At 40.5% G+C, this 27,879-nt stretch overlaps 2 protein-coding genes across 3 annotated transcripts in view; one reads left to right on the forward strand and one right to left on the reverse strand.

The window, feature by feature from the left end:
• Positions 1-23,058, reverse strand: part of UBE2K (ubiquitin conjugating enzyme E2 K) — a 37,937-nt gene extending 14,879 nt beyond the window's left edge. The window contains exons 1-3 of one of the 2 annotated variants that reach the window (XM_083836260.1): positions 22,923-23,058; positions 7,454-7,547; positions 2,243-2,301 (exon numbers count right to left, since the gene is read on the reverse strand). In XM_083836260.1, the coding sequence (XP_083692386.1) occupies positions 2,243-2,301; positions 7,454-7,547; positions 22,923-22,985 (216 nt within the window). In that variant the 5' untranslated portion in view covers positions 22,986-23,058. Of the gene's footprint in view, positions 1-2,242; positions 2,302-7,453; positions 7,548-9,826; positions 9,943-22,922 lie in introns of those variants that run through there. The other variant, XM_083836259.1, reaches the window with a different exon arrangement.
• SMIM14 (small integral membrane protein 14) overlaps positions 22,975-27,879 on the forward strand; it is a gene marked incomplete at its 5' end in the record, with an annotated part of 53,123 nt that continues 48,218 nt past the window's right edge. The window contains 3 exons of the mRNA XM_083836251.1: positions 22,975-23,156; positions 23,660-23,741; positions 23,858-23,938. Coding sequence (XP_083692377.1) covers positions 22,975-23,156; positions 23,660-23,741; positions 23,858-23,938 — 345 coding nt within the window. The remainder of the gene's footprint in view (positions 23,157-23,659; positions 23,742-23,857; positions 23,939-27,879) is intronic.

A 27,879-nucleotide genomic window follows, 5' to 3' on the forward strand; every position in this document is an offset into this window, starting at 1 on the left:
CGATGTTTCAACAACAGACAGTTAAATACAGACATAGATCTTCCAACATTGTCAAATTAGCTTAAACGCTGGAAAGTCTGCTCAATTAATGCTGTGAAACAGGTCCCTGAACGCAAGATGTAGCCATTGGATCTCGGCGTTCAGCTAAATTGCTGATAGCTACAGGAGTGAGAAGAATGTCCTTGGTTGACACTACTACTTTTACAACTATCCAGTCCTGTTATCCCTATGCAGAATGCTCTTCCACAAACCAAACCCTAACTAGATTTTTCTTTGCTGTTAGGATAATCTTGACTCAGCACTCACTCATTGATCATGTCCACATTTTAAAACACTAAAAAGTGTATTCATGCTTATAAAGCATGTATTAAAAATCCTTTTTTATTTTAAGGACACTGAGAAAGTTAGAAGTAGCATTTTTTTTTTTTTTTTTTTTTAGAATTCTCATAAGGCAAAGCTGTCCTCTGAAAGGAACGTATACAAGCCTGTGATTACATATAAAATAAGAGATTTGAAGAAAATTCTAAGTTGCATTTTAACTGCTTTCTACTGACTTTCACCTGTGTCTACATTTCCCATCTCTATCTCCTAATCCCTAACCCTCGTCAAACGTTTTATGAATGGCACAGATTTTCCTTCATCTTTTGTCCCTGATCTGCAAGCAAGTGAAGCACGGAGAACACATCGTTTGTCAAGTACTACTGCAAAATACTGTACATACAGGGCTACGATAAAATCAAATACACAAAATGGAGTATAAATAGGTGAGGCGATACAGTTCTGCTTTCCAGGACGGAAACTGCGAGATCATGTCTGCTGAGCCTCTTATTGACTACCTCAACTGTGTAAATAAAAAACAAAAAAACAAAACAAAACAAAACCCACCATGTAAATTCTGGATATTTTCTCACAGTGAATGCAGGTTAACAATGGCTGTCAAACCACATTCTGAACAAGATAAAGAAATCTCTCAGATGAAAGGCAGGGCTAGACACAAGCAAAAAGGCCTCCAATTCACAAAATTCCTACTCCAGAAAAAGCAGTACTATGCTACAGTGCACTGAGTTTCTACCAGCTATCCATAAGCCTTGGCAATGAGCACCAAGCCCTAAAGCAGCAATTAAACCACGGTTCACAGACCCATCTTTCAGGGTCTATGGCCAGTTTCAGCCCTACTTATTTTAGCTCCCCACCAGAACACATGCAGATGAGAGAACTGAAACCAACAGACATTTCAGTAAGAAGAACTGTGTCTTTCACTCCTGACTCAAGGAAGTCACTCAAAGGACAAGAGCTAAGAGCTACTGACACCGCTCCCCTCCTCCTTTTCCCTAGTTCCTTCTCAGTGTTACACTAGAGTGAAAAAAATCAGGACGTAGGGCACATTCTTAAATCAAAGAAATCTTTCAGACTTAACCAGAAAGCCAATCAAGAAGCTATAAGACAGCTGTCAGATAACTCAGGAGTCTGCTGACTCATCATAAGCCCCTGAAGAAGGGACTAAACAACGATACAGGAATATAAAACCGCAGCTGCACACAGCTGGGGAAGAACACTATTCTGATCTAGTCAAGATGGAAGCAAAGACAAACTGAAAATGCCAGAAAGACACAAGAAAGATGTGGTAGAATTGGAAGGGCACTAAGTTCCAGAAACATACAAGTAAATTTAAACATTTTTCACATCTCTCATCCTCGTGCACTTATTTTACGTATTCCTTCCAGAGGGCTGCAATAAGATCATACTATTTCTATTGGTCCTTCAGGTCATGTAACAACTGTATGTCTAGCTGCATTTAATTATTTCTAGAAATTTGGCAGGTTAAACCCAAGACTTTACCAAATATAGCTTATGAAGTCCGAGGAATTAAAAGAACAAACATCTATCTAATACAGCATTTCGTCAGTGCCTCTGAGGTGTGGCTGGCAGAAACCAATACTCTCTACATCAAGTAAAACTATCTGAAAGCTGTATCTTGCCAAAAAGAAATTACAGGAGGCTCAGTAAACTGCTGCCCAGAATTTACCAGCTTGCACTCTGAAGAATAATCAGAGTGTATTTCTGACTGAATAGTTATGCATCTGACTGAACAGTTATACAGCCTGCATGATTTCTACCTAGAAAAGACAGCCCCCAGGGTAGAGGAACAGAAGGTAAGCACTACAAAGATACACAAGCAAATAAATAAGAATACTCAAAAACAACTTAGACAAACTATTTTACCAAAATATGTTCATATTACCTTAGGAGGATTAAATGGATATGTTTCTGGAATTTTTATCTCTAGTTGATATCTTCCACCTTCAAAAGACAAAAACAAATCAGAAATTAAACCAGAGTATTAATCAAGCTTAGTCTTATGTCGGCAAAGCCCATGTTTCTAAATGCAGAGGTTTTTAAGTAATTAAATTTACTCGGAAGTATTACTTAGAAGATACTTCCAGATTTCACATACTTTATAAATAAATGAATATAAACAAAATCTAATAAAGTCATATTGGCTTATGCAAATCAGAATATATATTTCTTAGGTATACTGAATGTGTACATTCACCTATACTTATTTCCAAAATTATAATTTGCACATTCTATTTCAGTAAAATATACCAAAATACAAAACAATATTCCCAAGAAAAATACCAAATGAAATGAAAAGCCACAGAAGTGGACAGGGTAAATATGAAACATCATTTTGACTCTTTCCTGATGCCTCATACCTACTAACAAGGTTGATTTTTCCCCCTCCAAATTACACAGTTGAAATTCATTTTAAGCTTTCCAGACCTCAGAAAGTTCAAGGATGCCATCTAAGAAAAGTTACCATACTTTGGAAGAAAGGAACTTCCGATGCTACTTACAGTGTGTTCTAATGTTACTATTTGAAGATGGTAACTACGTTCCAATTCTGCACTTTTACATACTAGCACTATTAACATAGTTTGTAGAATTAAGAGCATGTAATAAAGAATAGCATGAGCTTTGAGGATGGAATCTTCTACTGCCCTTCTCTAAACATTTTTTTTTTCCTCTCCCTGTTACTATATCATTACCTAAGTCTATTTCAATTACAGTCTTGTTAACATTCAAGCTTTCTATCAATACTTCTGTCTTCTGGATCAATCTCAAACTCTCTCTGCCTACTCACTAAAGAATATTTGCCAGGCAGCAGTTTAACGATGAAAAGCGCAGACTATAACAAAACAGATACACCAATTTAGACATTGGTTTAGTTTTTATAGAAACTGAAAGCATTGCTTCTCACTTGCTATTTTTTCCCCCATTCTGCCTCTGCTTGTTCTGAAAGAAACTCCTTCTATTCTTAAATATAGTTTGTTACAATTCATAAGTTTTGGTGAATTAAAGTATTTACAATTGTTTTCCTTTAGGATTTCAGGAGTGATTTACTCTGCAACACCTCTACACAAAAACAGTTCAAGTAGTCTTAATAGAGGTAGTGAGGTCCACATGCAGGAAAAAAACCACTCTGAACAGGTAAAGCCTATGGCACCTTTTTAATCTCTGCCAAAACATATATTGAAAGGTACTAACATCTCTCACTTTTAAAATTTAATTAAGTCTAAATGCAGTACACTTGAAACTGCTTAGTGAGTTTGATATTTTACACTTCCTACTACAAAAGTGTTTCTTCCTCACTTGATTTGAGGGTAACTCCAAAAGATTTAGAAAAGCATGCAACAGAATAAAGGCCAATAAGTTCAAAATTATCATAGCTAATTTCTACGTTGATTGCTTGTCTTCACTTACAAGACAGCACAGGCAAAATACTTTTGTAGACAATATTTACAACAACAAACCTTAAGTTTGCTTTTTCTTTTGTTTGAATCGAAGTACCATTCAGCAGCAATTTTTCCCCAAGAAACAGACCAATTACACTGCTGCTGGATTACAGAAATTCATCAATCCCTGTTACGATTTTACTGCCATGCCATTTTGTAATGCAATATAATGCCTAGCCTTGGATATTATCATTTCTTTTGCTTGCTGTTAAAATTTGCCTGTAAAAGACAGTCTATTACACCCTTCTCCATAATAGACCATTTGGCTGCCAAAATTTTCCAGCTGGAACATACAACTCCAGAAGATTTTAAAACTGCAAGGAGCAATGAGTTGGCAATATTATTTATAAAGTATTGCTGTGCACTGAAGTTTACAGTTAAATATATGGGCTTGAAGACCAAACAAACTGAACAAATCTGGACAATCAATTTAATTTCCTCAATACTAATTTTAATATGTAAGTGAACAGCATACTAACTCCTGTATCCTGGTATTTCTGATTTTTTATTTTTAAAGAAAAAGTGAGCATGCATTTGTATAACTTTTTCTAAAATTTAATACTTGAGATCAAATTAGCCACTAATGAAGACCATTCCTTCTGTACTCCTACTGGAAAGGACATCTCACAATAGAATTAGAGTGAGTTTTAATAATTTTCCTTGAAGAAACATCCTACTACAAATTCCACAATTACTGCGGTTCACATGCAAACTCGGTTTGAAATTAATACCTTGGTTACAGAGCGTTTAAAAATTTGATTATCAAAAAGCTCTTGAATTCCAGTAAAACACAGCAGCTATTAACATAGACTTTCAGGAGCTATTACCGTAGACTTTTAAAGGTTCTCTCTCCAAACAGGTGTTTTAACATGGAATGCAACAGCATTTGAATTATATTTGTATTGCAACACTCTGAAAATTGATCAGTATCAGTTGACAACACTTACAGAAAAATAAAAGCTGTAAATTTGTCAAAAATAGATTGCACTCGGCCTCTCAGTCATACTTAGGCCAATGCCCCTGCATGGCCTGTAAAAGAATTCTGTAGCTGCAGTTTGTTTTCAGATACCCCATCAGTTGTGGTCAGTGATAAATATTATTGTTCTTTCACTTCACAACAGCCCTAGAACTCCCTCCTGTATCAGGGAATTGTCTGACATGAACGGCTGTGCTAGCTTTTTTCCATAAAGTACTTGTGTTGTTCAGACCACAGACGACAGGAAATCATCTAGTAATTATGCAGCATGCATTACTGCTTTAGTCATAAAATGTAAACTACACACACTGGCAAGCCTTTGGTTTTATGCATTTATTCCCTTATGTAATTACAATGTTACAGAAATATTAACATTCCAAAGTAAAGTACACAAATGTCAGGAAACACCGGGATTTGGGTTGACAGAAACTAATGTTGCCCTTTGGGGCATATGCCTTGCAGATTGACGTACAGGGTCACATTGTTTTCCATGGTACCCCTGCCACAATCAGTATATTTAACAATTCTCTCCCACTCCCCACAGAAAGGGGTGTCTACTATATCCTTTCATCCTCATCATTAAACATAAGAGTACGTATGTATGCATGCGAGTATGCCTGCGTGCATTTCACATCAACAAATTCATCACTAAACATGCATTGCTGGTTTTCGTTAGGATACGCTGAACATGTGAACACAGTGCTCAGTTTTTGAGATTTTGGTCTAGCTGCATTCTGGGCTAAGAATCCAGTTCTGCAGACAGGCATTAAAACCTTTTTTACTCTCTTCATGAGCTGCTAGTTTTGTAATTTTGTGACACACGAATATATCTTTCATTCCAATAACCCTCAATACATTTTCCAAAAAAGGCCCATTTTATAAACCAAGGTAATGCTGGCCTGGAGGGGAAAAAAATGGCAAGCCATCATATACCTATTCACCCAAGGGGTATGAACTATGAGGAAAACAAAACCAAAAAAACCCTACAATTCAGATGTATCCTAGTCATAGTACCCAATTACTTCGTTTTGTAATCTTAACATCTGTAAATAAGATTTGGTTTTACAAGACCAACTTTATTTTCAAGAGAACTACTCCACAAAGCAGGATTCACTTCCAAGTGGGTTTACCAGAAGGACCACATATTTTAGGTCCACAGCATAATTCTCCTTCTAAATTGAAAGCACATGTTATAATCAGAATAAATTATCTTCTTTCCAGACATTATCTTCTGTCAACTAAACCCTAGTGACTGATGGGCTGAGGCTATGGAGACACAGGGGAAGGGAAGCATCATTACTTGCTTGACAGCAGAGGGGACTCAAGTTCTGGAAGGGAGCACCCCTACATTACAGACACCTCCACTTTTCTACTCTCTCCTCCCAGACTCATTTCCAACGCCTTCTACCCCGCCCAATATTCTCCAGCTTCAACCTTTATTAGGTTGTTTCCTTGTCCTTTGCTGGGTCCCAGCAGGCAGAAGTGTTGGGAGACCCTACTCTCAGTCCCGTGCTGCTGTGGATGCGATCCCAAGGGGAGTCCTTCTCAGTGAAGCTGTGACAAGAGGATTTTCATCAGCAGCCACTAAGGCTTTTGAGTGCATGTACACCTATACCGACAACAATTTTCGGATACTTTCCCCAACTGATTACAGTTTATCTTTTAGACCAGTGACAAACAGCCTGTGTCTGATCCCTAGGCAATATTCAAATCTCAATCTTAGCTTCGAGGCACAAAGCAACTAGAGTAACTGAAAACTTGGAAAATGGTTTTAATTTTCATCAAAACAATGTCTCCAACATTCAGTAAACAAAAATATCTCAAGGAAAGTTTAGCTAAAAATTCAAATTGAAGTAGATGGGCAGGGGAAAATTGGATAAAATACCATTTAAAAGTAAGTAAATCTTTTAAAAGCCACCATCATTTATCATCAAGGAACTTTCATTAAAGGTATCTGCCAACTCCATAGGTATTACACACAAACATAACATCCGCATTTATAAGCGCTATTGAGTAAATTGCTATCTCAAAAGCTAAGAGCACATACCTAATCAGTTTAAGTTTTTTGTTTTTAAATACGTATTAAATCACCTTACTTTTTTTAGACTGAAGAGATAGAGATGCATGACTGCTGATATCAGTTTTTAACAAACTAGAAAGTTCGTAAGGTAAGTTTTGAGGACAGCTGTAGATGAAGTTCTACAAGAGAGTCTCCTGCTCCAGTATAAATTAAGTACTGGGACCCACAGATGCCTGAGATTAATCCCAGATTTAACTTGCGATGGCGTCTCTCTCTCAGACAGGGTAACACAACAGATGTTTGAATGACCACCACAGAAACAAATGTATAGTTACATTAGACTGTGAAACTTAGTTTCTTGATGCTAAGACATCTAAAACTGTAAACAAAGTCAGCATTGCACCAGTCATACTGCACAGCTTGTATCTGTAAACTAACCTTGGATATTGGACAGTCTGTCCTGCTGTAGAACAGATGCATCTTCAGGCAACAGAGAAGTTAAACTTTAAGCTTGAAAAAATGTTTCAGTTCATATTTAAAAAACTAAACAGATTTTAAAACACATAGCTCTACATTTTAATGCTGTAAATTAATTTACAAACAAAGCATCTCACGACACATGAAGTGCACAATGACTGCATACACAAAAACATTACTTGCCTTCATATGGTGTGTCCGGAGGTCCTGCTATTTCTCCTCTTAATTCTGTAAAATTCTCATCTACAAGGTCTACTTTAATTTGATTTTTGCTCGTCTTAAAAATAAACAGAGAAACAAAGAATCATAAGTAAGCATTTGACATACAGATTTCCCCCAAAATAAGATACTTTAAATTTCAGAATCATTTTTATTTTTTAATTCAGTAACCAGAAGCATTGCAATCTGTCAAATTAGCTGTGAATTCTAAATTATTCTAAAACTACATTGACTTAATCACATATTGCCTCTTTTCTCATTTAGAGCTATGAAATTAATAATAGACGTATCTGTCACTTTCACTGGGATACAGGAAGACTTCCCCAAATGGAGTGCTCACTATTTTTGAACAATATCATGAACTAAACAGAATATTGTAGCCTTGTTTAAGATCATGTTTGTCTTTAATAGTCAGAAGTAAGGTACTGTTTTATTTATACACTTGAATTTCATTGTCACCTCCTCAGCATTTTCACACCCCATACCAGCTTGCCTACAAAATAAAAACACTGGATTTTGATACTGAAAAGTAGTTTCTGGAAAACATATGTTTTTTCAGAAGTGTGTAGCCAGAGCTATACATTCCATTGAATTTGCCTTCCAAATCCAGAGAGCAGCATTAATGAAATTCATACAGATCCTTTAGGCAGTAACTTTTTTTTTTTGGACACTGTGAAGCAAAATTTCTTTTTAGAAAGAGACACTATGAAGTTTTTTATTTTTAGAGGTTTGTTCTTGAAGGTTTGTTCTGTATAATCCTATATACCATGCTCACTGAATACATCAGGGATTTCCTGAATTGAACGTTATTTTCTTCAAAGCCTTTGTACCATCTTCCCAGGCCCTTACACCATGAAGCTGATGGTTGCCATCAGCTGGTTCTTAGACCTGCCAGTGATGTGAGCTGTTACGGGTACAGAATTCACTGAGGAACAGCTAGGGCATTATCTCTAATGTATTTCCTTTCCATAAACATGCTAGAGATCCAGTCTCCCCCACCAAAAAAGTGTGCCTTTCAGACCACAGTTGCTCACAGTTATAAAAGATTATTTTTTAAAATCAACCTAAGTAACAGTTTCACCACGTAAAGGATACCAAATGCAAGTTCCAACAAGTTAATGCAACAATGATTTGAGAGCTTTTACATCCCTAGTGACACACATTTGCTTTTAAACTTGGGTGAAAACCCCTTAACCCACATGAAGGAGGAAGCACCTGCAATTGCATAGTTGAGGACAAGCAAAAGCACACTTCAAAAAACAAGAGAGTCAACCACAATACAAATCAAGAACGCATCATGCACCTCCAAAATTGAAAGGCAGTATTTACCAATGGGTGTTTTACTTGTTTAACCTTATATAGTTTTTTTTAATTTTAAATTACTTGTTTAAACTTATTTTTTTTTAAATTTTAAACTCAGCATCAGTTCTTGTGTCATCTTGCATGACCTTAGCTAAGACACCAGAGAAGTGAAGGATGCTATTAATAGAACTGATGAAACACAGTCCTTCATTTTTAAGTTTTCAGATTGGCTCTCTTTTCTGCTACTTTTCACAGAAATCGCCTGACCAGAGATCAACCAAAACAGTTTTCTTTCAAGGACCCTTTCCAAGCTTTGTCTCCATAATACTGAGCAGCAGATTGGCAAACTGCCCCCAGAAAGCCAGGCACTGCCACAGACTCTGAACCCCAAATCAACCGCAGGTAACCCATACCTCTTGCAAGCTTTCCAAGCTTCCCCCCCCCTTTATTTTTTAACTCCATCACTATTTTAATTGGCAGGTCACTGCACAAACTCACAACTGCTAAAAGCTTCCTCAAAAACAGATTTAGGCAAAATTACAATCTATTAACACCCACCCGTTCCTGTGACAGCATTCTTTCCCAACTGAAACAAGTTTCGTTACCTCTAATATTTACTCCTCTCGTTATATTTATACCGATTTCCTTTTTCAGCCTTCATTTTGCTGTAAGCAAGCTGAAATTAATTTCTCCACAACAATTGTTTTCTTTCAATTCCTCCATTTTATGTCCCCTAGCACCTAACTAGCCCTGTGTAGAGGAATTCAGACGAAGTTTCAGAACCAGTGCCGTGCGCTCTTTGCTGCGCTCCCTGAAAACACATCACAGCCAGTACACCCTGGAAGCCCATTTGCCTCCTTCCATGGCAGCATGGCACAAGGCTCAGATCAAGCGTGCGAGTCCTAGTAAGCCTTCCTGAAACAGTTACCTCCTCTTCAGTGCCTGCACTGTGCCATCAGAGGTGCTGTCCCTACTTCCCAGGAAAGCACGTTGGTTTAGATAACCACTAGTTAGTTAACAGGTCACTAAAGCTACCTGCTCAGGTCCTGCAATCATTCTAACGTTCGCTGGTTTCTCCGGCTGTCAACTGCTAAGCTGTTGTCAGCTGCAACTGGTAAGCTCCAAGTTTACAGCAGGACTTCTTGTTCTTTGCAAGTAAACCCACAATTATGCATCTTGAGGACTGAAGCAAGAGCAAAAGGGGTGAATGTCAGTGACACAGTCTACAGTCAACCCATGCTACTACTTAATTTTCTACTTAGTATTTTCACTTTTTTTCAGCGTTTTCTTGAAGACCCTGCACACTGACATAGCAGCTTGGCTACCCACCTTCATCTTCCATCCCAGTTAGCACCACACCAGCCGCTTTCCCACAACCAGCCCCTCTTGATTGAGGCACGTGGTAGAAGAGAGCAACCCAACGCTAACCCTGTCATCCATTCTTCCCAGTCGGTGAGCCTGGACCCCCCCCCCCATGAGATGGTGAGCTTACTGTGATAGCTGTGGCTGCTCCCTGGTGCACAGCCTTGAAGAACAGCGGGCTGCATTACACCACCGCAGCGTACGGAGCAACATAGTTTGGGGATCGTGCTTAGGTTCTGCCTTGCCCCCCGTATAACCAATGTTTCTTTAGCTATGTAAACAGAAACGCAATTCTCTACTATTCCAGGAGACTTTTCAAGGTGCAACTCAGCTTGACCTTGCCAATTCTTGCTGTTTTGTACATCCCTCGAGTAATAACTAATATTAAACTGTACTGAAATGATTATTCAGCCAATTAAATCTGGAGTGTTTTCCTACAATATTTCCCCTTAATGAGGATCACATAGGATAAAATTACTTCATTTTAGCAGCTCTGACAGAATAAATCCCTGGCCTCCAGCACCATCATCAGAGCTGTCTCCAGAACACTACCACCAGCAGCATTCTGTTCAGTGCTCCAAAAACATGCCTCCGATACCACCACCACCTTAGCTGCTCAATTTATGAACCAACCTGTGATCACACAAGCTGGTTTTCCAGAAGCAATTCTCCTACCAAGACCTTATTGCTCTGCCATGCCAAGTCCAAAACCACCTCCTGTTGATTCAGTAGCAATTTGGTGACTAAATCCCTGGGCTAACAATTCCTGAAGTATCTGAGCCACGCCATCACTAGCAGCATTTATTTCCGTAGTCCAGAGCAGTTAAGTTCTGTAACAACCCAATTCCCACTAGTATTTCTTGCCAAGATGAAAATGCTCCATCCACACCAAAATCTTCTTCTAGGAACCTACAAGCCCAGTGCTGTACCAGCAGAACTTCCCTCCATCTCATTTGAAAGTGACTTTGATCTAGACTGACAGCAAATAAGAAAAACGAGAGTTAAAGCAACGTATGCAATGCATGGTGCCATTTCCTCAATTTTTTTTCCTTTATATTCCCGTCAGATCAGGAATAGCCTCTTTTTTTTTCCTCCTTCTTTAAATGCTTCCCCTGCTTCACGCTAGTGCTCTAGTTGAGAAGCTTCTCCTTTCAGACCACCCTAGCTGGTGAGACTTTCCGTATGCATTGCTATAGTCACGTTTACCCAATTCTATCCCGCCTGCGTGGCGATTAAACCCAAGGATGGAGTGAGGGAGAAAAGTCAGGGAAGATTCATGTAAACTTTTAGCCATTACAAAAGCGTTCTCTCTAAAAGGAAACTCAAAGGAATCAATCACTCCTGAGGAGTCATTCTGCAAATATCTCCCAAAGACTGGGCATTAAATCGCACTTATCATAGCGGCATTTGATTTCTAACACTTTGACATGTCTTTGCCTGCCTGCTCTTAAAAAAATGCAGAAGAATTACACTGTAGAGTCTTATTATCCGAATACCTTCCTTGTACAGGACACACAATCCATTCCAGCAGAAACCTTGAAGAGTAAATTCTGCCACGGGAAGACTTCTCAGTACTGTCTTCGCTAATCTATTCAACTGCTTTTGATGAGCAGCTCTGTACCTTCTAACATTCCTCTCGGCAGCGAAGAGCCCTGTTCTTTGTATTCACCAAGATCTACAGGCATTAACAAGGAGTCCCTCAGAGGGCTCTGCCATCTCCTCTCTTCTCCAATCTGCCTTTTTTCCATCCTTTACTTGTATGTTATTCATGGCCAACTATCCTCTTCATTAGTTGAACACTTCCACTCAAAAATCTGAAAGTTTCCTTCACAAAAGATTAAAAGCAAAAAAAAAAAAGAGCCAAGACAAAACGGTAACATATCAGCAACACAGGAACACGTTAATGCAAGATGATAAAAACTGCACTGTTGTTCTGAACATTTCTTTCCCACATATAAAATATTATTTAACACACCACAAAAACAAGCAAACAATCACCCCCAAATATCTCCATGTCAGTCATAGCTACAAAATACAAGCTTAATAACAGAGGACAAAGGCATACAGCTAAGAAATTTTGTGTGGGGTTATACTAGAACCAACCAGCTCTACTTACTCTCACCATGACACTACCTTAACATTAGACCTTTGATTCCTGCATAAAGAGTTTGCTCTATACAAATGTAACAATTCAAATTCTCCACTAGGCATCATTATTAATGGTAACAACTTCAAAAATGAAAACGAGTTCATTCTTATCCTGTTATCCACAAGTTTACAAGGCATCGGTAAAGTATTCAAATTAATTTTGTCATAGTTGCCAAGTTATTTCCTTACACTTTTTTTTTTTTAAACAATAGCATTAGCTCTCTCAACTTAGAGCCCAGTGATTCAGCTGAGACTCTTCTCCCATATGCCAGATTTTTTGAATTGAAAATTCAAATGCTCACCTCTAAGGCTGCTAAGAAGTCAACTAATCAGCCTCCCTTTTCAACTCCCCGGCTTTCCTTCTTTGCAAACCAAGACTTTATCTTCTTTACCCTTTGCTCTCCCAGAGCAGCTCAGGGTAAGCACATCACATCCAGTTAGCTCACCCTTAGGCGAGAAACGGGAAAATAGCAGAAAGGCAGAATGCATCACCTTACTAGAAAGCAAACCAAAGTGCAAGGCACTACACTGCAGCAAAATGGTAAATCCTACTTCAGAAATGTTGAGCTTCATGCAAAAACATTTTTTTACCCGTAACCAACTCTAAAGAACTACCAAAGCAAGAAGCAACAGTTCAATACCTTGGAAGTATTTCTTCAGACTCACTCCAGCTTAAAAGCTGGAATGAAGTACATCTCCAGAGCCCTAAAACACCTGAAGCTTGTTATTGTTAAGAGAAGCAGAAGTGTCACATAATTGTGACAGTCATGGCTATGAGTTATCTGCACTGCACAATCAGTTGAGATCTGTAGATCATATTTGCATTCTCAGGAAGAGCTCCTGCTGACCTTAAAGGCATGGAGCAATGCTCATAGAATCGGGGCAAGGAAAAAGAAAGGAAGCAAGTCTGTCTAAAGCACAATAAAGAGCAATTTTCCTAGACAAGAAAATGTCAACAAAAAGAAATGCATTTTCTTACAAAACTCTGGTGTCTCGAAGTTCCTTCACATTTCACATTCTATCCCACCTCACTGTGTTTCACATGTGTTTTCTTGTTATGCATGTTTTAGAAAAATTAAGTTAGTTTTGTATACTAATAGCAAAGAATTCTGTCTATTCATCAATATACTAATATGTAACTCATACAAATATCTCTAAGGAGATACAAATATGAATACTGTGGAATATTTCTGTAGTATTGGCAATAGACTCATACTAAAGTTTTCATATTTATCACGGTTTCAAGTTAAATGCATCTCTAAAATTTTTCTTTAACGAAGCGTTTTAACAGGAGACTAAACCTGTATCAACTTTAAAATTGTGTTATTACCAGTATTTACATACAAGAACAGTACTTGGGGGATTTTTTTCTGTAAGGACACAAAACATCAGTATTAAACATCTTCATTTTGCAAGAGCTAGACCTAGCATAACACCAAATTTTAGCAAAACTTTAAGGTATCTAAATGCCATTCTTGATAATGTTCAGCTGTTAAAACATCACCCTACCAAAATCAGGACAGCGTCAACCAGCTGCCAAGGTCCTGCTGGAAACAGCATAAAGAAGGGGGTAAGATTTTGTGCAGGCGTTCGCACAACTGCACAGCAGTCACCTGGGTTACAGCTATCTCATTAAGAAGGTTCCTTCATTATAACCCAACCCCTTTATTTCATTCACCACGAACTGCAACGAGAAAGAGCATTAAAGCAGGAAGAGGAGACCAGGCTGCAAGAGGAACGTGACACCGCTTCTTGGCACTGCCTTAGGACAGCTTAAAAAGAATTCTGAAACTTCAGCTCTAGTGTCTGTCTAAACTATTTCTGACAAAATAGCTGTGTCAGTCACGGGCATGCAGAGGTGTAACTGACACAGCTATGCCAGCATAAGCTCCAGGAGCAGTTACACAACCATCGCTTGTCTCACTCTGGGGGATGGCACAGCTTCACCAGCTTAACCACACCACGCAAGCTGTGTATACAGCAGCATACTTGCACTCTTGTACTGGTGTGAGGACCCTCACACAGACATAGGCTATGTCTATGTTTAACTACGCATGATGTTTACAGTACCTCGAAGCATTAATCATGGCAGGAGTTGCAGCAGTGGAACCTGAACCTAATGTGAGTGCCCCTGAGATACTGACCACCAGTTCAGGAAAGCGTAAAGGAACAAGCCATTTTGTAGGAATGCAAGATGCATGTCCTTCATTTTTCACGCACAGTTCTGGTTTTGATGCAAAACAACTGAAAAACCCTACAGTTAAAAGTATGCTTTAATAAACAGTTTGAATCACACTCTGAATTAGTCACTCTATAAACACACAACACCATTTGAGGCAGATTCTGCAGTCAGTTCTCTAAGTCTGCCCTGCTTAGGTTGCTAGTAATTCTACATACAAAGAAATCACAGGATTCAGCTCATTTTAAATCGATTATGCTAATGCACTCAGTCCCAGAGCCTGAAGACGTGGAAATAGCTCTGAACAGTTTTTCCATGCTAGCTTCCCATATGGACACCCTTATTCCAAAGTGAAAGGGCTTACTCAAATGCCATGAAGGCTCCAAGAGTTTCCAGAAAGGAAGCAAATATAACACAGCTACTGTGATTTCCACTTGTATACGCTACTTTATTTCATAATAGCCTCCACTACTTAAGTTTTTGCTGTATTGAGATGTGTTTAAAAGTACTTTCTCAGTTCATTTCCAGCTAAAAATAATACATTTGTGTCTCTCGTTCTGGGTCTTGATTTGACTTGAACTACAATGCTTACCTAAGTAAAATCCATTTGTTTGTTTTCTCCCCATAAATCATTGCACAAACCCATTTCAGAATCTGAAGGCATGTTACCTTAAACCTCAATTTTCCAAAGCAACTAGAATTACACAATCATTAGTCATTTTTTTCCCTAATGAACTATTGGTCCTACTGGCTAGTAATGAAGAGAGATGATGAAATAACAGATAGAAATTAGTTTCCTATGTGTCTCGTGACAACAGACAGAAGTAGGCATGATAGTCCCTATCACCCTTCCAACAGAAGAACGATGTACAGTGTGAGCTCAGCCGTCTCAGACATGAGCATAGCCAAACTGGAGTTATGCAGCGCGACTGACTGAGTTTTCTGGTGTCAGAAGTAGGACTGAATGAAGCTTCTTCTGTAGCCAAAGATATTCACATCTCTCTCCTGTGTGGACACTGATGACTAGAGGAACAATCCACAGGCTTAATACAATTCTGTTAAAACACGGTAACAGACACAGATCTAGTCCTCAAACAAGGTTACTTTTGCTGCTCACAGAGGTACTTTGTTTATTATCTGGATAACCACTTTTTGATATACTTCCGACAAGCAGATTGAGGTGCTCCCAATTCAAATGTTACAAGTATTAACACTCATAGTTCTTCATATGATATGGGTATCACATGAATATCATATGGATATCATATGAAGGGGAAAAGCTTAAGTTAGTAGTGCAAAGGTGGACTACGTCCCTAGAGAATACCATTTCTCTAAATTCAGTCTTTGTGATAAAAGAACTAAATTGCTTATTTTCTTCATCTAAATTGCAAGGTTTTACCTAGTCTGTCAGATACAGACGGCCTGTGTATTAACTATAAAGTTTAACCGAAAGCATTTTCTCAATTTAATACCATCGATAGTGTAATTGTAATAGTGTAATTCATTTTTACTAGTGTAAAAATGAAGCAGTGACAACAATCCTTGTTAGATCATGAAAACAAGCTAGAAACCACTTAACAGGTAAGTAACTTAAGAACTACACTGAGTATTGCACTAATTCAACAAGTTTAATGCAAGTGAAAGACTATTAGGCAACTCGAGATTGGACTGTAAACCGTTATTTTCTTGCAGTTTTGTAGTTATACAAACTTACTATGATAAAATATTAAATTTCTTTAAGTTTCAGACTGAGTAAAGTGAACTAACCTTCGAACTCGTACACTTCTTTCCTATTAAAGCCAAACGCCTGAAAACAAGCACAGAAGAATGAATGGGAGACTGGGAAGGTTAAAGGACGGGCTAGTTTCTGCTGTCCTTAGGCCCACACAGAGTTGTGCTCGGAAGGAACCATCTGGCAGCTGCAGCCTAACCCCTAATCCTAAACTGACTAACCCAGTCCTGTAACCAATGACCTGCTGTCTTTCCTCAGGTTTTTAAGAGATTAAAAGAGGCAACCAAATGAACCTGACTTTAATGGAAACCAAGTTTTTCCTGCTTTCCATTAACTCCCAGTATCTTTGGGATTCTGCCAACCAATATAGACCGTTCACTAGAAACCTGGACTCAGCTGGATACATATTAACAAGAAAAATGCCATTAACTGAACACAGGAACAAGCAGTAGATCTTGCCTTCCCTGCACAAATATTCCCATTACCAATGCTTGGCCAACTCACTGGTCTGGTCAAATGATCACTAGTATGCATTAAGTATTCTGAATCATAAATTTACATAGTGTTTTTCATAATGCTAGCATTAATTAGTAACTACATCATACTTATTTTAAAAGCACAGGTATAAAAATATACGTAAACCAATAGTTCAGAAAGATCACCTTAGAAGTGAGAATAGTAAGCACTTTCCTTAAAACACCCTAGTAAATGCATTTTGTTTTCAGCAAACTACTCCTTAGCTACCAAGAACAGGTGACTTATGGACCGGCTCCTTCAAAGGCAGAGATGCACAGATCCGTTCCGAGTTACTTTGTCTAAAGGACATGGTTTACTGAGACGACTTGACAGGTCAGTCTGATGGTCGGACTTGATCTTGCAGGTCCTTTCCAAACTAGATGATTCTACGATTTTCTAGTACAAACTGGAAGACCTAACCAAACACACCACAGTGGAATAAGAAAACCAAAAGGTGCACAGTAATGGCATTTCAGTATCCTTTTAGGTAACTTCTGATTATAAGAAACAGCTCTAAACCTTGTCTTGCCTATGATCACAGGCAGAGTTTGAAATACAGAGTAGACAGTTCCTTCCAGCAACGTACAAAGGACACCACAACAGCTATTTTAAAGTTAAGATCCTCACATTTCAGAGAAACGCAGCTTAAAGAGGCATTATGAATCTCATATCCCTTCCGCCTTCATGATTCCAACCCAAGACTCATTCAACCCAAAAACCATGACAGCTTTGCATCCACCAGAAAAAAAAAACAACTTCTAACTTGAAGACAAAGAAGATTCATTATTGCCTTACAATAGTGGAAGCTTCTGTAGACAAAAACTCTACTTAAGAGTTCTTCAGTTTGTTTACAGGGAAAATGTTTTGCCAGGTGTGGTGACACAGTTGTAGCCTCCGTGTTACTTTCTTCCACAAACAGGAAAAAAACCACCAATAATTAAAGAAGACTGTATACATCATACTAGCGACATAGAAGCATGTAGGAAGAGGTATTTGGAGGGTATCTAGTCCCACGCCTCCTGCTCAAAGTGGGTCCAACAAGAGCAGCATGAGATAGAGAATTTGACTACTTGAGTTTTGAGTATCTCCAAGGATAGAGATTTCACAGCCTCTCTGGCCAGTCTGGTTCAATGTTTGGCTACTGTCATGGTAATTTTTTTTCAGTGTCCAGTCAGAATTCATCATGCTCCAGCTTTTTTTGTCTGTTGCTTCTCATCCTGTCCCTGTGCACTCCTGAAATTAGTCTGATTCTTCTCCAGAGGCAGGTACTTGTGGAGGGCAGGAAGACATCCTTTTAACCACTTCTCTCAAACTCTCCTCACGTGTTCCAGCCCTCTAATCCTCCTTATGGTGTTCTGCTGGGTGCACTCCAATAAATCAATGTCTTTCCTATACAGGAAAACCTGGAATTGGACACAGTACTCCACATATAGTCTCAGAAATGCAGGTTAAAAGCAAGGAACCACCTCCCTCAACCCTCTCACTAACACAACCCAGTATGCAGTTGGCCTTCTTTGCCGTAAGGGCACAGCTGAAACATGTTCAACTTGATGCCCACTAGGGCACAGAGGTCTTTTTTCTGCTAACCTGCTTTGCCTCATCAGTCCCCAGTCTGTACCTACTGATGCATGGTGCCATCTCCTCCCAGATGCGGGGCTTGGTACTTAACTGTTTGACTCCACATGGTTCAGCTCATGGGTTCCTGCGCACAGCAGACCGTGCTCCAGTGCGTTGATGCCTCCCTCCTGCCCTATTTGGTAACACACAAGTTTTCTGAGATGCTGAACAGACGTTGGTACCAACACACTGACTTTGGTTTAAAAGTTCTCATTTTTAAACATTTTTTAAATTAACTCGGCCTGCTCTAGCTCTACTCACAGACAGACCAGCTGCGTTCACTAAACCTCGACTGACCTCCACAGACCATTCTTATGAATCAAAGCTTAGACACGTAGATGAGCAGAAAATTGACATTGTTTAAACATTGTTGTTGATTCAAAGCCATAACAGAAGGCATTTCATTCCTTTATATCTGCGTTGGTTCTACATAACAAATAGGAAGGGAAAAAAATCCACTCTTTCCACCAGGCCTTTCTAATGACACCGAAGCACACTTACTAGTAAAAAGCACATTTACTAGTGAAAGCCTCCATTTTAGTGAAGTCGCTTTCTAGCGCCTAAAACTGCTTATATACGAACAAAGTAATGAAGTTTTTTCAAGCCCCAGCTCATGGCTTTTCCAAATAGCAAGAAAGTTTCACCGATGCCATTTAGCACCTCATGATTTGACAGGATCACCAGCTAAGAGCAAACACCAGAGCTACTCGCTAGAGCTCTCCCTCCAGGCCGAGGAAGGGGCACGGCCTGGCACGCTACCTTTCCCTTCTCCCTCTCTCCTGTAGGGCACAAACAGGTAGCAGACTCCAGAACAGACACTGCATCCCCAAGAAGGAAGTGGGTCACTAAATTTTTGCCATCGAGCCACTGTTTCCACGTGAAAGCTCTTTTGGATTCCAGTGAGTTACAAATTTTAACTGCTCCTTCACGTATCTGCTCATGCAGATATTCATATTCCGTAACTGCTGTTGAGTTTAATTTATTCTCAGCCCTATCTGGGTTTACCTCCCATGCAGATAAGCCCCTGCCTTCTGATACACACGAGAGGAACATTTTGTGGTAGAGACACCAACAACTCTCTCCTTGCTAGAAGGAAGCTGTGTTTACCAGCGTGCTACCTTCGGTACCAGAGTAGGGGTTTTGTTACCTAGAGCAGCCTTTGACTTACAGGTGACCAGAGAACTCCTTACATTTCTACACGAAAAATAAGTTTGAACCCTTCATTGTTAGCATAACACCATTCCTTTAAAGCGCTGCACGTGATGCTTATTAAAATATGAAAAAAATTCACATTAACATGCCCGATGAACTACTACCACTTCTCAGCGTCAGTCTTTAAATGACCACAAGATTTTTCAGTGTTTCTAGTAATTAAGTGCCAGGTTCTTCCTCTCTTAAGACAGCTGCTTATAAAGTGAAAGAAGGTAAGAGTTTGGCTACCCACTGCAGCATTCCAGTAACTTTATTCTGAAATAATACTGACCTCCACCAAAGCCATCATCTGCTTATCAAAAAGGAAGATTAAAAAAAACTGGGCTACTCTCCCTCCAGCAATTTTTGGTTTCTCCATCATGCTGCAGCCTCATACTTTTATGTTTTGCTACTTTAGTTTCATTTAGCCTAACCCATGAAACCAACGAGATAAATTAGTGAAATGTCAGAACAAGAAAAGAGAAAGTTGAGCAACTGATGCCTTGCCTAGGCTAGGATTTGAAGTATTGCGTGAATTAACGTACTGCTTACTTATTTTAAGTTTTAATATAAGCGTAGTACAGTAAATTATCACATTTAACTTGTCAAGTTACTACCTAGACTAACAGCTTCATCTTTGTTAAAAATTCAGCACCTCACCTACCTTAGAATTTTAAAACTTTTTCTACACGCAAAAGGGTATGGAGCACTCCTGACAAAGAAATTGTTAGCTTTACCTACTTAATTCAAATATTTGAAAAGATGCAAAGCTACGAGGATCTCTGCTAAATGCACAAAATCCCATTCCTTAACTTACGGCCTGAGAACTTATAATAAAATTAGAAAAAAAACAAAGCAAGCAGAAAAAAATGCTTCTGCTGCTCTAGTGTGTAAAGATGTTAAATGCTGTCACCCCTCCCCAAAATTTCCCTTCTCTTACCTGTACACCAGACTAAGACAAGTCTAAAAATTGTTTTAATGATTTCCCAGAAATACCATTTACATCACAAAAACAGCGAGCACTAAGTGTATTTATTCATATAAATAACACACTTTATCTACAGCAAGGATAAACACGCTTTTCAGAACTCCTTCTGCACCGAAATTTAGAAGTGAAATTTGGTGCTCCCAATACACACTTCAATTGCAGAAGAAATAATTACCATCCAACTTCTCCTTTTTAAAGATTTCTGGTTCTACCACCCTATTTCAGTCCCCAGATGAGTGTTGGAAGACAGAGAGCAAACTCCCTCTGTATTCTTTCCAAGTGTGCCCACCCCCTCCCCTGGGCATTTGTGCTCTTACTGCATCTGCAAAGAAACAGAGGGGCTGCTCTTCATGTTCAGGTGTAGCTCAAAGCATCAAATCAAGAATAATTTGAGAGTAGATAATGTGAGCCACTTTGCCTTCATAGAGAAGCTTAAACTTCTAAGTAACGAATTTAGCACCACCATTTGTGATTTTTTTTAAAGGAGCAAGGTTTAAGACTCCTCTTAATACACAAATTATGCAGAAGAAAACATTTTCCTCTTTGATTTGTATACTTAGTTATATCTCCCTATTCGTTATCTCATTCCAGGTATTTTCATGCTTAGTGGTACTACTGACACCACAGTTTGATTGTCTTTGAACGTACAAACATTCACAATAAAATTCTGTTGTCTAAACTTTTAAGCATCGATGAATGCCCAAATTCCATATTCAAGATACAGGCAGTATATATCCTGTAACCAGCAATTCTATATATCCACTACTATACCAACATAACACTCATATGCAGCTTGCTAGTGGCAGGGAAATACCAAACTCTCATGTTTTAATTTTAAAATTTCGTAATTTATTTCATAACTTATTATTGGGGTCTTATTTGTGGGAAGTTTTGCTCAGTTTAAATAATACTATGAAACGGTCTTTATTTCCAGCCTTCTATGCTGAGTTCGTCACTGCATAGACTGAAACAGGAATGGAGAAAAAACGTGCCTCACTGGATCCATCCTCTCGAGTAAGAAAATTTGGCATGGATTCCCCTTCCCCCCCTGAACTGGAGAACGTTTTTTTTTGTTTGTTTTCCCTGCATCAAGCAAAGGGAAGGCATCTTAAAGCTGTTGTACAGCACTTTCAAATAAAGTCTTCTTTGTTCCCACAATATGAGCTGTTATATGGGGTACCAGGTCTAGTCTTTGTAGCTTTGGTATGAAGATACCCACCTAGAAATTTCTCTTAGCTAACGGGCAATCCTGTAGTCAGTGTGCAAGAACTTGGTGACAACAGCCTGGGCTCTAAAGGCAGCTGTAAAACAAGGCCCTTACGTTTTTCTAGGGGCTAGTTCAAGCTGCATAGCAACAATACTGTTAGCACTCTAGATTTTAAAGCACATCACCTACTGCTACCCTAAACGCGTTTTCCTTAAACCATCACTATCTTCAGAAACATATCCTCTCAGCTTGTGCTCTGTGAATGTGTCCAGATTTCTAAAACACCAGCAGCAGGAGTTACAGGCTCACATTAACATTTCACAAGCATCTAACCTGCAACATCATCCCAAGTAGGACGACAATGACGACACAACTATTAAATCCTATCTGGCTGACGTCCGCCAACTCAGCCCCAGACACAGCAGAAGCTGTACTGATGCAACACTGCTAGAGCTGCCGTGTATGGCCCCAAACAGCTCCAAAACTTCTCTGATGCCCCCTGAAAGCAGCCAGCTTGTCTTACCAACCACCACACGCCCCTCAGGTACACACCATTCCAGAAACATTCTGCTGAGCAAGACAGGAAGGCTAGGTAGCAAGACAGAAACGAGTGAGGTTTTAAAATCCATCCACCTGAAGGTGAGAACCTACACTGGGGTAATGGAAGTTCTGCATTGAAGCACCCTACGTAAAGGGGGATTTACCTGCAAGAAACGCAAAAGGATAATGTAAAAGACACGCTGCCCGGCCTCAGCCCTGCGGGGCGAGCTGGAGGGAGCTGCGAGGTGTTACCTCCCCCAGCCCCAGCCCCAGCACCCCCCGGCCCACCCCGAGCCGCCTCTCCCCGGCGGGCAGGGCCTCGGCTGCGGGGGCGAGGGCCGGGGGCGGCGGGGCAGGCCCAGCAGCGGCCGCCCCTCTCCGGGGGCTTTCCCCACACCTTCCCGTTCCCCCCCCCTCCGCCCCCGGGGGGAAGGGCCCGGCGGGTGCCGTCTCCCCGGGCCTCGCCCTTCCCCTCCCCGGGGCCGCGGGCCGGGCCCACCCCCGGCGGCGGGGAGGAGGAGGTGGGGCCGGGGGGGACCGGCGGGGCCGCCGCCGCCTCCCCCCCGCAGCCGGGGGAGGAGGAGGAGGAGGAGGGTGGCGGCGGCGGTCCGTAAGGGGGGGGGGGGGACGACAACGGGGAGAGGCTCTGACCTCCTCGCTCTTCAGCACCTCCTTGAACTCCCGCTTGATCCTCTGCACCGCGATGTTGGCCATCTCCGCAGCGGGCACCCCTCCACCGCCGCCACCGAGCCGGGCCCAGCGAGCTCCGCCGCCGCCGCCGCTCCCGCTGGATAACTCCCGGCCCCACCAAAATGGCGGCGGCGCCGAGCATGCGCGCTGCGGAGCCCGGCTCCGCCGCCGCCGCCGCTCAGGAGGGGCCGCCGGGTGAGCGGAGCCGAGCCCAGCCCGCACCGGGGGGCGTCGAGGCCCCGGCCGCCTCCCGGGGGGTTCCTCCGCCGAGGGGAGGCTGCTGTCGCTTCCCCCCCCGCAAGTCCTGAGGGTGCGCCCCGGGTAGGCGGCTGCCTGCCGCTCGCCCTGTCACGGAGCGGGCTGGGCAGCGAGGAGCCCGCCCGCCGCAGGCATCGGGGCCTCCCCGGCGGTGCGGGGAAGGGGGGCCCCGAGGCGAAAAGCAGCGGCCCCCGAGGGGACAAGGTGGCAGGGAGCGGCCTGAGGTGTCCCCGAGCAAACCCCTGGCTGCCAAGCCTCCTGGTCCAGTCCCCGAGCAAAACCCAGCAGAGAGGGCTCATCCCATGCCCTGAGAATCTGTTTGACCTGTCCATACAGCAGGTCCCATCTATTTTTTCCCCCATATAAATAAATAAATAAATAAAAATTGAAAAAAATTCTCGCTTGAAAAAGCCACAGTACCCATCGTCTCTCTCTCCCAGCCCAGCTCCTCGCCTTGGGTGCGCGGATGTCTCCTCACACAGCACAGGGGGAACCCATGGGCCACAGCAGGCCCCGGAGCAGGTAACGGGGAGGCAGCACAAGTAACTCTTTTTATGGATTCTGCTACAAGATTTTAAAAGCAGATTAAAAGGTGAACATGTCGGTCCTGTCTAATGGACTGTTATATTTTATTGCAGAACCAAACGCTGCAAGCCACAGATGTTACTCTGTCTGGAAAACAGGAACAGGATACCAGTAACCATCCCTGCCGGTCTAAGGTGCGCAAAATATGGTATGGTACTGATAGATAGATTTTCAGAAGGGAACGTGAGATTGCATTTACAGCTTGTTTATTCAGGAGCTAGAGGCCTTTCAAGACACTGAGGTCTATAGAAAGATTCTGTAGTGCCTGCTCTTTCTATACAGTGCAGGACAATATACAGCATAGACATTTGTCTCAACAAAGTCCATTTCCATTCTCTTAGAACAGATTGTAGTGGCTTCCAATTGGGATTGGCTGCCTCTAGTCTGGCTGTCATCTTTAAGTGCTATCTGTTTATCTCCATTAGTATATGTAGCATTTTGACCATTACATACACATTAAAGAAAGTATGGGCTGAACAGATTAAAAAAAATAATCTGGCAGCTATAATACAGATGTATATTGTTATTTTTCTATGTGTATTTACTTTTCCCTAGTGATTTGACTGGAAAAAGCCCATTTTCCTGCTACAATGTCGTACCATGTGCATCTGTTCACCAAATTAGCTCTTCTTCAGATCAAAGATTGTTTTTAACGCAATATACAATGCAGTCTCTCAGCTGAGGTTTTTCAGAATCTTTCTGAAAAGGACAATTTTGCAGTAGGCCTTATTTCTTTTTAATGACTTCCAGTGTGATCTTGGGCCTTCATCTTCAGAGTAATTTAGACATACAGGTCCTGATGATGTGCTTAAGTTCCTTTTGAGGAGGTAGGCCATGATTTCTCTGTGCCTTAGGTTCTCACCTGTAAGGTAAGGGTAATAAGCTACGCAGAGCTTTTGGATGAAAGTTTGGTTTATGGTGTGCTGAGCTCCTATGGACAAAAAATATAAGGGCGGTACATAAAATCTGCAGGTTAAATGCCTCGTGTCTTTTCAGACAGCTCATAGTAGTAAAAAAGCTGAGCTTTTAATATTCAGATTTTGCTCAGAATGGAGTGGAAAACATGACCTGTATCAAGTGTCAGAATCCTTTGTGTTCCTATGAGTGTGTTTGTATGTTATAGGTAGTAGACATCCAGTAATGGCCACAGTAAAGGGCAGTGATTTTGCCTGGTTTGTATCTAGGTTCATTCCCATGTGCTCATTTGGATTACAAATGTCAGAGTCTGCTACTGCAAAAAGCAAATCAAATTAATATGAATTACCATATCTCTTTTCCTTACTATAACCCACTCCTTTACTTTGTCCTTAAATAGGCATTTTTTCTTATCTTGCAACTGTTTCATATTCACCATATACTTTTCCAGCTCCCCTTTTCAGTTGTCCTTTTTCTTTTAATTTTTTTTGGTAAAAAATAGAGAATATAAAAGGCTTTTTTTTTTTTTTTTTTTTTTTTAGGGGTGGTGGTGGTGTAGAAAGGAGTAGTGGCAAGGTCTGCCAGCATTAAAATATTGCATAAAATCAATACTCTGTAGTCAGCATACTGGGGTTATTGTCATATACCCCCTTTAGGTATGAATGTAGAATACCATAGAATACTATATTCTGTGTAGAATACTGCAGTTTACTAATTTGCAGAAGAGTCTACAGGGTTTTACGCCACAACAGGACTGTAGACTAGAAGTCTTCAAACAGTATTTTTTATTTGTTTTTTTAAATGCTTGGAAAGAAAACAATGCTTAGAAAAAATGAGAGCATACTCAGCTTCTTTGCATAATTTCAGTGACTTCCATGTCTGACTTCATTATACATTTTATAGTATGTCGACAATACAAATCTACGTGTATCCTCTGAATTAAGTTCTCATTAGTCTTTTACCCTTAGAAAAACCCACATACAAAAGACTGCAGTCCTTTGAACATAGCTCACTTTTTGTAATGTGAAATTTTGTAGTATATCTCAGTTCAGAAGATTGTTCTTTCATTAATCCCATCGTCAATTTAGCCTTATAGCAAACAGTTCTTTCAATAGCAGCTTTCACAAACTAGCTGCAGTGGTCTATACTTTTGCCTGTGGTCTTGGTCATAAATAATAAGACTGGGAGGTACGGTTCTGAGTATCCACATGTTTAGTGTGTTCGGCATATTGCTTTGAAATAGTTCTGGAAGTATGGGGAAATATGGTGTATTAAATGAAGTTGTAACTATACAATATTATTGCAGGAGGAAAGTTTATAGGATCAGTGCCTATAAACTGAGGTCAGCGATTTAAGACATCAGCCCAGTCTCAGCAGGAAAAGGCTGCTGTTGCCAATGCTGGGATAACCAAACGTGCTAAACAATATATCATTTCCCACTTAACATGGGAGATGTTATCCATCCCACAACCTATATGCCAGAAACAGTTCCCCACGTTTTCATGGAAAAGTGGCTCTTTCTCACGCACAGATTGTGTGGGCATGCTGGACTTGCTGCAAATACAGAACAACCAGCATGTGCATGGCTCATCTGTCTGAGACTATGGGTTCCCCTCAACCCCAGCATACTGCCTGAAGACTCCAAGATGCTTATGTCAGCACTGAGTGATTAAATTGCTTCTCTTCAAGTTACAATTCTTGGTGATCTCTTTCTCATTTCCATATTTTGCATATTTTATTCAGTTCATGTCAGTAGTATATTTTTCTGTTAGAATTACTCAAGAGAATTTGGAATTATTGTGGTTGTTCCCCGTGATAAGAAGAAGAAAATACAATTTCTGAATCTGTAACTTTTCAGCATGCAACATATTTTTACTTCTCTTGCTCTTTTCCATCTTGCATAACAAGACTTCAGTCCTTGCACCCCCATCTTGGCCTCTTTAGTTTAGAAAAATCAGAAATGTCAAGTTTGGTCTTCTCTCATTGTTGCTGGAGGATTTCTTACCAGAGGAGAGAGCTGTCTCAAGAGATTTGTGTGGTGATTTCAAACACTTTAGGAAGAGGGACTGAAATTGTAACATATTTTGTATTCTTACTTCACTGTAACATATTTTGTATTCTTATTTCACTTATCTTCAAGAGGCATCTATGAAAGGATTAACCTTACAGGTTGTGTTAGTATTAGATGGTATTCACTTTGCATTTAAATGCTCATAAGCTCATTTATAATATGCTTTATTAAGAAATCAGCAACAAATTGAAGCACGGAATATTGATAAAAATAAGACAGTTTAAAATTTAGCTCTTGTTTTACACCAAATTTACACCTACAAATTTACACTCTCGGTTATTCCAGCTTGCATAGAGGTCTGCATGCCAGAAGCCGTTTTATTTACCTGCATGGCATCTTGCTCATTACAGAGACTATGAAAACAGATTTATCCCGCGCATTTATTGCCTGTCACGTTGTGTTCCTGTTGTGGCAGCGTCCGGGTGACTCAGCTCATTCCGAAGATGAGCTTTATCATAAAAATAACCAACTGGTTGTGCGAGTTGACCGAGTTCTTCAGTCGTCATCTCAACTTTCCTGTTCCTCCTATCCGTGTCCACGTCCGGTTTTGTGGCCAGGTGTAACAGTGCCCTCTCCTGGGTGGAACTGGGCGGATTTTCTTGCTCGCCTGAGACAGATCCCGCTGTTGGGGAGCTCTTTGCCTTGCAGAGAGCTCATGGCACTGCTGCTGTATAAAAATGGTCGTCTAATCTTTCCTGTAAAGGTGTTCAGGAAGGACTTGGAGGAGTTCTGCAGTCGGGAATGCCTGAAACGGTAGGACAGAAATTGGTGTTCCCAGTGGAGAGATGCTGCATTCAGTCACGATTCGCTCTCTCTAAAGTTGTGGTTTTCATGTCATTAGCAGCTTGAATATATCTTCTTAAAATCCAGTAAGTGCGCTAGCTAAAGATCAGATTTATCTGAAGTCACTTGGTTTGAAAACATATGATGCCACTTGCCTGACTTAGTGGAGTTAGATCAGAAATTAATATAGCTATTGATTTTACATCAATCTATGGCTTAAACAACACTTAGCAAAATTTCCATGAAATAATGCCTGCGCAGAACATTTTGGTAGTTTAATAGTAATACCCAGTTTTTCCTCACTTG

This window comes from Anser anser, assembly GCF_964211835.1.
Source record: "Anser anser genome assembly, chromosome: 4".
NCBI lineage: Eukaryota > Metazoa > Chordata > Aves > Anseriformes > Anatidae > Anser > Anser anser.